We start from the raw sequence: 11,144 nt of genomic DNA, 5'->3' as shown, positions 1-11,144 counted from the left end.
TATATATATATATAAGCGGTGGTCGGACGACGGTTGGAGGTTTGATGTGATTGTCAAATGGAGGTCTGACAACGATGGTAGGGCAAAGGTCCAGCAGTGGTGGTCGGACGATAAGGGTTTGTTGGCAATGGTGCCAGGGTAGAACTACGGGATGCTTCAAGCACTGATAGTTTTCTTGAGTCTCTAGATAAGGACATAAACAAAAGTTCAAGTCCCAAAGGTCTCAACTCTCTTTCATGTGGGAATAAAAAATCTATTTATATTCCAAATTTATCTTAAATTTTATCTATATTTATAGGACATGTCAGTATCACAAAAACATGGAATTATAAAATAATAAATAAATTATTCTGATTTAAAATATATTATGATAGACTGCAAATTCATCATATTATTAATGACATTAATATTATTCAAAATATTATATATACTATAAATTTAATGAAAATCAAATAATTTGAAGTTCAAATTAAAAAATTTCCCCCCTAAAATCACTCTCAAAAAAACATGGAATTATAAAATAATAAATAAATTATTCTGATTTAAAATATATTATGATAGACTGCAAATTCATCATATTATTAATGACATTAATATTATTCAAAATATTATATATACTATAAATTTAATGAAAATCAAATAATTTGAAGTTCAAATTAAAAAATTTCCCCCCTAAAATCACTCTTCCAATCTGAAATTTTACATGGACTTGAATGCGAGCGGCACAGTGTGTTATCCTTAAATCACGTATCGGCGGACGTCAAAAGCATCAACGAATCGCATTTAAGTAGCAGCTCCAAGTCCGTCACGTCGAATTCAGAAAGCAGGTACCAGTAATGGAAAATAAATAAATAATGGCTATATATACTCCCTCTGAGGTGGAATTTGATCGAGAACACAGCCAAAGCAGTGACTGTTCGAGAAACGAAGCTTTCACTTCTCACATTCCCCCAAGTTTGGATTTTTAGTTACTGTCGTGAGTTGTGACAGTAAAGAAGTTCCAGATGGGCAGATCGCTGAACTCTTGCTTCAAGATCATGTCTTGCGCCGGCGATCCGGCAAAGAAGGAGGATGACTTGCCGCAGCCGGAGGTATCTGTTGTGGTTCTTCTTTATCGCGCCGTTCTAAGATCTGTGGCATCGGCATTGTCTGAAAAATGTGATTTTTTTTCTTGTGATGCAATTTTTTGTTGGTGTTCAGCTGATCTTCGTTGCTGCAGTAGTGAATTGTGGTTTGATTTGATAAGATGTTGTTGCAGATTTGAGTCTTGATTGGAAATTTGAGCGCTTTAAACAACAGTTGTGATAATTGTGGATGGATGAAAAGCTTCATTTTTATCCCCCTGTTGTTTTATTGAGCTTAGGGTTGCACCTGGATGTTGTTCCTAACTATTTATTATGAAATCTGTTTCTTGAAGCCTGAGAGATGCATATTTTTGGGTTTTTTGGAGTGTTTCTTTGATGATATGGGAAATGTCTGGGTCGATCTGGTTTACCATCACAATTTGTGAAGTTTTCTAGAGGGTTGGGGTTTCTGAATGTGAGACACGAGCACTGTTCCTCACAATTTGCTCTTGGTTTGTGTTGATAATGGTCAGGAAATCATTGAGGGTTCTATGCAGATGAAGAACAATTATTTTAATATTTCTTTCTCATTGATGCACCCTTTTGCAGGTGGATGCAGTGTTTAGGTTCTTATTTTTTTCTTTGTGTGGGTGGCCATGAATGAGCTTTTCTTAAATTAAGTAGAGCTAGCAATCCTTAATAATGAAGGGAATGTTTCATATCTGTTGCTTCATATTTCTTATGTAACCCTAATATGTTGAACTATTGCAGAGCAAAACTTCACCAGGTAAGCATAGATGGAGCTTTCAGAAGAGATCTGCTATGCATCATGTACCAAGCAATAATGTGATTTCAGAATCTATGCCCATTATGAATAATAAACAAAACCAAGCGGCAGCTGCTGATACTGTAAATTCAGAAAAAGCTTCAGTTTCACAGAAAGCTACAGTTGCAGACCAGACAAATGAAATTTCAATTTCTCCATTAGATGTAGTCCCTTCCAGAGAATCTGAGCAAGTTACTGATAAATCTACTGTTAATGTTGATTACAACATCCAGGAAGATGTTGCAGTGGTTGTTCAGGCTTCTATTCGGGGATACTTGGTAAACTTTTATCAACCACTATGAACATACAGGTTTATTGTGCTGTTTCTTTTTCTTTTTTTGTTGTCCCTTAAATTATTTTACATATTCACAGGCTAAAAGAGAACTTGAAAAAATTAAGAATGTTGTAAAGCTTCAAGCTGCCATACGGCGTTATTTGGTCAGGAGGCAGGCAGTTGGAACCTTGCGTTGCATGCTGGCTATTGTGAAAATTCAACAACTTATACGAGCTCATCTATCCATCCGATCTACTGAGTACACTGCGAAAGAGAAACTTAATGAGGAAATGAAAGCAGTGAAGGTTGGTCTTTTCTAAGTAATGTTATGTGTAGGCCAAATATCTATCTTGTAATTTGATTCAAATAATATATTGCTAGCATGATGAGCTCAATTAAAGATCCATTTTGTTCTTAACATGATTTTGTTTTTTATGGAGAGATGAAAACTTTTGGGCATGGTTTTTTTAATTAGGCCCCTTTTTCTCACATCCTATGCACTAGGGTTACAAATTTGAGAGATTATTCTGTGCGGACACTAGACATATCTTACCGTCCAGAGGTCAATCAAGTGCAGCCACGTCTTCCAGTACCGAGTAGTACCGAGCTCGGTACCAAGCAGTACCAAGCCGCAGTACCGAGTAGGGGTGATGTGGTAAATTTTCATTGGGCTCTGGACGGCTTTCGCCGTCCGCACAGAATAATTCATCTACAAATTTTCTCATGATTAGACATTCAGAGATGATTTTATTTTCAATGTCTTTTTTACCTTGCCTTACATATTTCTTCAATTTTTGCTTATAGGAATAACTTATGTATTTTGTTAACTTATGACATAGTATCAAATTGCATTTGCTCATTTCATATGATTTTTCTATATTCTTACTCTCACTCCAGGTGAAGAGACTTGAAATGAAATTGAACAAAACACCGCCTGTGATCAGAAGCTTAGCTTCCAATGCATTTGCTAATCAGGTGTGATTGTTGATATCCTGCTATGCTTTCCCAAATATATTTTTGAACAGTAATTTTGCCTCTATGACATGAACTTGTTACTTTTACTGTTTATGATCAGCTTTTGAAATCTACACTTGAAACCAAACCTATCCACATCAGCTGCAATCCTTTGCGGCCGGATTCAGGATGGATATGGTTGGAGCGGTGGATGGCTTTAACATCTTCAGATCAAAAAAAGGTCATTTTGAAACAGAATGATCTGGGAGAGGGTATTAATACTGATCTGGATGCTTATGAAGTCAACAATAAGTTGCAGGTTACACAAGAACAGAGATCATCTGATTCAAAGTTCGCTCCTAGCGATCCTGCTGGGCCAGCTGATGTTGAGGTGGACTTAATAACCAACAGTTCTGAAAAGATAGAAGTTGATGTTCCAAACTCTCCAGTTCAGAATGAACAACTCGATTCATATATTAAGGAGACAATGTCTATTAAGAAGGAGAAGGAAGAATACGCAACTGGCGCATTGGTTGAAGAAAGCTCTGATTCTATTCAAAGCCAAATCCTTCTGTCATCCGATGTAGTTTCGGAGTTTGCACTTGATGGTAACTCTAATAAACCAGATTATTCTGAGGAGACTAACAAGAATGGTGCCAAAAAAGAATTGCATGAAACCCCAGAGATGGAAATAGGCCAAGTCGTGATTGAATCCAGAAAATCAAGAAATCCAGGTTTTGCTGCTGTACAGGCTAAGTTTGAAGAGCTGAGTTCTGCTTCCAGCTCAAACAGATCTCTTAATCATGCCTCTAAGGATTCCAAGAGTGATTCCAAATCAGTTCAGTCTCAGTTGGGTTCCAATTTAGAGGAAATATGTGAGACAAAATCAGTTAACTTTCAGGTAGGTACCAAATTTAAGGAAGTTCGCCTGGGAGAAAATCTTACTGGCCATACTCCAATAAATCCAGTTGCTACCTTAGAACATCGCAAAGACATTTCAACAACTTCCATACCTGATAGATCAGAGGCTGGGCTTTCTGAAATTGTTCCAGAAATCAGAACCTCGAATGGAAAATTCAGTAATGTTGGAAGCAGTACCAATCTCAACAATGGAGAAATGGCTTTTGAAACAGATGATCTTTCGAGTGATTCAAATGAAATTCAGTGGCAAATAATGGCCAAAAGCAGCGAAAATGCAGCCAGATCAATTAATACTGCTGAACCTTTACAATTGGAAAAACAACCTGCAGAATCAATTTCATCAAATACGCAGGTGGTGGATTCTGCAAAAGCTCCACAGGTTAGTAAGCCATCACAAGAAGGATCTCCCAGAAGCCATATTATTGTTCCTGAGTCTCAAGGGACACCTTCAAGTCAAATTTCTATTGATGCAAAGAGTATCAAGGCAGAAAATAACATGCCTGTAAGAAAGAGAAGGTCCCAATTACTTGTTAACAGTTCACCCACGAATTCCAAGAATGACTCAGGTGCACAAACCAGTGGAGAATTTTTGAAGAAGGAGACAAAAAGTGCAAAGAGGAGGAACTCATTTTCTATGGTTAAGACTGATCATGTTGATCATGAGCATCAAACCAGTAATGGCAATTTACTTCCAAGTTATATGCAGCCCACTGAGTCTGCAAGGGCTAAAGTCAACGCAAGTATCTCTCAGAAATCAAGTCTAGATATGCACCATGACAAAGATAATCACATGAAGAAGAGACATTCCTTACCAAATGGGGATGGAAAGCAGGGTTCATCCCCTCGAATGCAGAGGTCAACTTCACAAGTACAACAGAATATAAAGGGAAATGGGATTCATTCTCCTCCTAATTCTTCTGGTAACATCTCTGCCTGATATCCTTTTTTTATTCTTGATCTTTATATTGGCGTGTTCTGAGGCAGCATGTTTGAAGTTTATGATAGGAAATACTTGAAGATTTCAAGTAGATCTTATCAATCTCGGGAAAATTGCGAGAAATATCCACAAATCCAAAGGAAAATTAGAGAAAAACGGGAATTTAATTGCAAGAATCAAATAGAGGGAAGAAAATAATAAGATACAATTGATCCTCTATTTGAGAGGAGGATCTTTCTCTCCCAAATCTCTAGACACGCTAGAGCCCAAAAGAAACCTCAACCTAAGAGATCTCAAATTTAGCCCGAATTCAAGATGAAACCTAACCATTACAAGAGAAACTATTTAAAGCAAAGAAGATTACAAAATCCCTAAACAACCCCTAATTTAAAATTTTCCTCCCAAAGTAATATTTAATTGAGTTGTTCCCTCCCAAAATAATATTTAATTAAGTTGTTTCCTACCAAAGCAATATTTAATTTAGATTAAATTAGCTCATTGTTAAGGGAAGAGAAATAGTAATTTGCTGTCTTATTCAGTGAGTAATGGTGCCTGTATATAATGCAGTCATTGAAATGAATATAATAGGAAGAAGGTTAAGGAGTGAATAAATGTGATTAGGAGAGAATTAATACCAAAATAGATATTTTCCTTATTTAATAATTTTCTAACATTATTTTCCAATATGCTAACACTTCCTCTCAATCTAGATCATATATATTCAATAGCTTAAACTAGCATTATACGCGAGAAAATGGACTTCAAGTTGTGATGAAGATATCTGCCACTTGTTTTAAAATTAAAATTTTAGGAATAGAAAACTTCTTGGAAATTACAATATCCTATTAAGGTTGTCAAAAGAGCATATTATTTTTGTCCGATCGTGCTTGGCTTGATACTTAGCTCAAGTTCACTTAGTTTTTATATGCTCATATATATAATTTGTCTACAAATAAATCCTTATTCAATCATGTTTGGCTTGAATCACATGATTTTATTTATATATGCATATGCACATGCCTACTTATATGTGGTGTGGTTATGACTTCATGTATGTGTGTATATGTATAGGGTGTCAAAATGGGTTTTTGGATCGGGTTCGGGTCCAAATTGAATTTGACCCGACCCGAATATAGTTCAATTAGACAAACGGGTCAGAAATCTAAACCCGCACCCGACTTGCCCCTAACCTGAGTTGACTCGACCTGCGAGGGAGCGAGGCCACAAGGTTGAGGGGGTGAGGCCCCGAGCCCACGAGGGTAAGTGCATGCGCAAGCACGGGTGTGAGTGCCACAAAAATGAGGTTGCAAGTGCAAGTGCTGGTACGAGCGTGCGAGCGCAACGAGCAGGCGAGTGCTGCCCAAGTCAATTTTAGGTTTGCTTTCGAGTTGACTCGAAACCGATCCGCTTTTCAAACGGGCTGACCCGAATCCGAGATTTTTAGGTCAAGTTCAGGTCGGGTTTTTTGGTCGTGTCAAATATTGACAACGCTACATATTTATGCATGCAAACTTATATATTTCAATGTTTATATATGTAAATACATTTGCATAGATTGTATACATTCATAATCATACATTTATATATGTATGGATTAATATACGTATACACGATGACACGTATATTCCAACTTTCAAGTATACCTTATATTTGGAGCATCCCTTATTTGGATCAAAATGTTAACAATTCGAAGAAAAACAAAAACTTTTGGCATGTTTATTTAATGAGCAGAGCCAAATGACACTTAAGCTCACTCAAACTCGGCTCGTGTACATCCCTACATCTTGCATAAAATGACAATAAACTTCAATGTGTTTGATCCTTTTATGAAAAATTGCCCTATATGCAATTTATATGAGTGCATGTTTGTCAAAATGCATAAACCAAGGCTTTACTATTAGAAAATCAAATTCTTTTTAGCTGAATCTTACCCATGACATTTTACATATAAAATGGTCGTGGCTTAATATTTTATTGCAACAACACTATATTTGGCCACAACAGTTTGCTTTGTACTCTTTCTGGTAGCCAAATAACCTCCCACAAAAATGCAGCACTTAAATGCATTACGTTATAATTGGTCTTTTGCCACCTATAAATCTGGCATAATCTATATCAGCGAATGCTTTAATATTTAATGCTCAATTTAAGTATACAACAATTCTTTTCCAAGAGCTTTTGTTGATGTATATGAGAATGCAAACATCATCCAGATGCTTTTTTTTTTAATTTTGTATATGTTGACTTACCACTCCAACATCAAAGGAGATATCAGTTCTTATATATGTTAAATAATTAGTTTTTCAACTAATTTTCAATATTGTGAAAGATCATTATATGCATCAAATCTGATTTGTTTTCCCATCGAGATGTCGACTAATTTCCTCCTTAAAAGCCTTTTTCTTTAAACAGATCAATGATATTTTTCTTTTAAAGATAGTGAGACCCTTTCTTGTTGTTAGCAAATTTAGTCCCCATATAGTATTTAGGGTGCTGCCTTAAATCTCTGGTTACAAAATAATCTTGTAAATAATATTTGCCTAGTGATAGAAATCAATATTGAGATGATGATATTGGAATAATTTATCCCATTTTTCTCTCAAGGTATTATAATACTCTTGAATTGATAGGTTTTTTTGTTGGAGAAAATTTTATCAAAATGGATTGTAGACCCATGGGATATTACTGTTTTAAACTTATGAAATGAAGAAAATCCAACATCTTTTTAGTAGTGTCATGAAACAGGGCAATAGAGGAAATGGATGGATCAAGACTATTCATGAGCTAAGTCAGATCAGCTTACCATTCTAAGAACTCAGTTGTGCTCAAGGTTGTAAAGATCGGACCGGACGTAGAATCAGTAGAGGTTGAGGTTCAATGGTTCGACCGGAGTCAAATCGAAGTTGAACTGGATGATGTAATAAATATGAAAATTATTTAAATCAAATTTAAATGATTGAATAATTATGTAATAATAAATTTTTTTATTAAAAATAAATTGAATTCACACATTAATAATATTTTATTTGCTAGTTAAATTTCAACTTATTTAGTCCCACATCATTTGGATAACTTTCTCTTAGTAATGCTACACTTTATATTGCCTTTTTAGTTTGGATTGGGGAACCCACATGGAGTGGAGACGTGTGAAATGCTTAGTTGAAAATTTTTTATTCAAAAATTAAGTATTTTAAATTTAAATTAATTTATTAAATTATAAATATTACTTAATATTTAATTCTTAATGTATTAAATTAATTTATTAAATTATTTAAATATTTTAAAAATTGAACTAGCAGGTTCAAGGGAACTGAGACTAGTTCATCGGTTCTGGCTGTTTCATCACAGTTTGATGCAAAATCAATTTTTAGATTGAGCCAAACTGCTGGTCTGATCGGCCGGTTCGATTCAATTTTTAAAACCCTAGTTGTTCTTGTGATCTAATAAGAGGGGAATAAAATCCTTGACCATTAGAGATAGTTGGTACTTGGTACCATGAAATTTGATGTTGGTACTAATGGAGAAGGGCTTTGCTTCAAAAAGTGTAAAGATAAAAGACATGCATTGAGGAGAGATGTCTAAAGAGTGGAGTTACTCAAATCATGTTGAAAAAAGTCTAGTCTAAAGGAGAACAACAAATGGGTGTGCATTAGGGAGTAGGACGGATTAGGCATGTGTGAATTTGAGATATGCATTTATGAGTAGAACAAGACTGGTTGCTCTCTAGCATGATTAGATATGTTGCGCCATGCAAGGGAGTAGGGTGCTACCTTGAACTACAAGATAAGCATGGTAGGCATGTGATACAATTATGATGTGGGTGTGAGTAACAAAATATGATGCACCTACAATGTCGAATGATGCTAGTGAGTGGGACTATGAGATGGTAGACTGGATATGGAAGAGATCAATGGCTTTTAGTCATGCTTTGATATCATGATAAGAGAATTAAATTAAAATTTGATGAAAATAAAGATTTTTGTTTTTATCGGCGTATTAGTAAAACCGAAGTTGAAGAGGCTTTAAAGAAAATGAAGTGTGGAAAAGTTGTTGGACATAATGATATTCCAATAGAGGTATAGAAATGCTTAGGAGATGAAGGAATTTCTTGGCTTACTAAATTTTTTAATATTATTTTGAAGACTTAAAAGATGCTCGATGAGTGGAGAATGAGTGTTGATTCCTAGTTTAAAGAATACATGTGATGCACAAAATTGTGTGAATTATAGAGGAATTAAGTTAATGTGTCTTACTTTAAAACTATGGGAGAGAGTTATGAAGCATAGGTTGTGGCGTGACACTAATGTTTCTCAAAATTAATTTGGATTCATGCCAGATAGGTCTTCTATAGAAGCTATACATTTATTGAAAGGTTTGATGGAAAAGCATAGAGAGAATAATGAGGATCTACATATGATTTTTATTGATTTAGAGAAAGCATATGATAAAGTTCCAAGAGAAGTGCTTTGGAGAGTTCTACATAAGAAAGGGGTTAATAATGCTTATATTCAAGTCATTAAGGATGTGTATGTAGGAGCTATTACTTATGTTCAAACACAAGGTGGTTTGTCCAAGTATTTTCCTATTTCTATTGGATTACATCAAGGATCAACCTTAAGCCCATATCTTTTTACTTTCGTCATGGATGTTCTCACTAAACATTTGTAAGAGGTTGGGTGTATGTTTTTTGTTGATAATATTCTTCTTGTTGATAAGAATGGAGAGGGAATTGAAGATAAACTTGAATTATAGAGGACAACCTTAGAGTCTAAAGACTTTCATTTTATTAGATCTAAAAGTGAATATATGGAGTGTAATTTTAGTTATAATAGATCTAGTGGGGGGATTCTGACTTTGGACGATCAAGTCATTAATAAGAGTACACATTTTAAATATATTGGGTCTATTGTTTAGAGTGATGGTGAAATAGATGGGGATATTAGTAAATTCAAGTTGCATGGTTGAAATCGAGAAATGCATTGGGCTTGTGTGATAGAAAAGTCTCTCTCAAATGTAATGGAAAATTCGATAAGATGGTAGTGAGACCTACAAAGCTTTATGGTGCAGAATGTTGGCCATTAAAATAGAAGCATAATATTAAGTTAAGGCGTTAAGCGTTGCAAAGATGAGGATGCTCAGGTGGATGAGTGGTTTTACTCTTAGAGACAGGATACGAAATGAGCATATATTTGAAAAGGTTGTAGTAGCTCCAGTGGAAGATAAGATTAGAGAGAGTCGTCTTAGATGGTTTGGTCACATAAAACGACGGCCTTCCGATGACCCGGTTACGAATGTAGATGTATTAGGTTTGACTTGTGTTACGAAAGTAGATGTGTTAGATTTGACTTGTGTTAAGAAAAGTAGAGGTAGACCTAAAAAGACTTGATTTGAAAATATTAAAAATGATATTTCTTTATTAGATTTAGATGAGAATTTTGACTCTTAACAGGACACAATGAAGAAAAAAGATTCATGTAGCCAACCCCACATAGTAGGATAAAGGCTTGTTGTTATTGTTGTTGTCCCATCAAATAATGAATTATCATATTTATCTCAATATAAAACCTTGATTAATGCGTTATTCTCTGTTTGGCATTTATTAATGAGAAATAAATCATCTGATTAGTTTTTTTTTTTCAATCTTATTTTAGTTAGAATACTTAAAAGGCACTGCTGCTGCTCCAAATTTACAATTTCTTTTGCAATTATAAATACCCTCTTCTGTTCTCATTCCTTTCTTTTCCATGCAAAACAAACTAATTGATTAACCACTTCCTGATCCAATTTAATCTTCATATCCTAATTTGTTTTATCAGAGAGGAGATGGCTTAGATGACCAAGCCTTCAGCAGAGTGCTTTTCAACAAAAAAATTGATTGATACCAAGTTCTTGACAAGAAGCTGAATGTTCATTTCATATATTTTTTTCCCCTCTTTAGTTATTGTGATTCTATCAGATTTTGCCACTATAAGCTACAGTTATGAGCTGTGAGAGTTGTGATTATTACTTGTAAATTGCCGTTTGTCTTCTGAAATCCCTATCGTGTGATATATTTCTGGTATTTAAGAACTGTATCCATCATCTCATGAGAGCTTTGTTTGTGAACTTTTAGTAGACTTTCCAGTGTGAGTTTTGATTGCTGAATACTCTTTATTTCTGCTTGGCTGT

At 34.9% G+C, this 11,144-nt stretch overlaps 1 protein-coding gene across 1 annotated transcript; it reads left to right on the top strand.

Annotated features, from left to right (window-relative positions):
* Positions 1-815: 815 nt before the first annotated feature.
* Positions 816-11,122, top strand: LOC110110804 (protein IQ-DOMAIN 32). Its single transcript, XM_020842433.2, has 6 exons — positions 816-1,091; positions 1,836-2,168; positions 2,263-2,469; positions 3,062-3,139; positions 3,240-4,959; positions 10,793-11,122. The coding sequence occupies exons 1-6, from the start codon at positions 1,005-1,007 to the stop codon at positions 10,810-10,812; spliced, it is 2,445 nt and encodes an 814-aa protein (XP_020698092.1). The 5' UTR covers positions 816-1,004; the 3' UTR covers positions 10,813-11,122.
* Positions 11,123-11,144: the final 22 nt, after the last annotated feature.

This window comes from Dendrobium catenatum, unplaced genomic scaffold (assembly GCF_001605985.2).
Source record: "Dendrobium catenatum unplaced genomic scaffold, ASM160598v2 original_scaffold_122705, whole genome shotgun sequence".
NCBI lineage: Eukaryota > Viridiplantae > Streptophyta > Magnoliopsida > Asparagales > Orchidaceae > Dendrobium > Dendrobium catenatum.
This window is presented reverse-complemented; position numbering and strand designations above follow the sequence as displayed.

Bases quoted from the DNA above. Each gene is read 5' to 3' on its own strand.
- LOC110110804 (XM_020842433.2), top strand. From the start codon at position 1,005: ATGGGCAGATCGCTGAACTCTTGCTTCAAGATCATGTCTTGCGCCGGC. The intron at 2,169-2,262 runs GTAAACTTTTAT...ACATATTCACAG, and splicing joins CTTCTATTCGGGGATACTTG to GCTAAAAGAGAACTTGAAAA. The intron at 3,140-3,239 runs GTGTGATTGTTG...GTTTATGATCAG, and splicing joins CCAATGCATTTGCTAATCAG to CTTTTGAAATCTACACTTGA.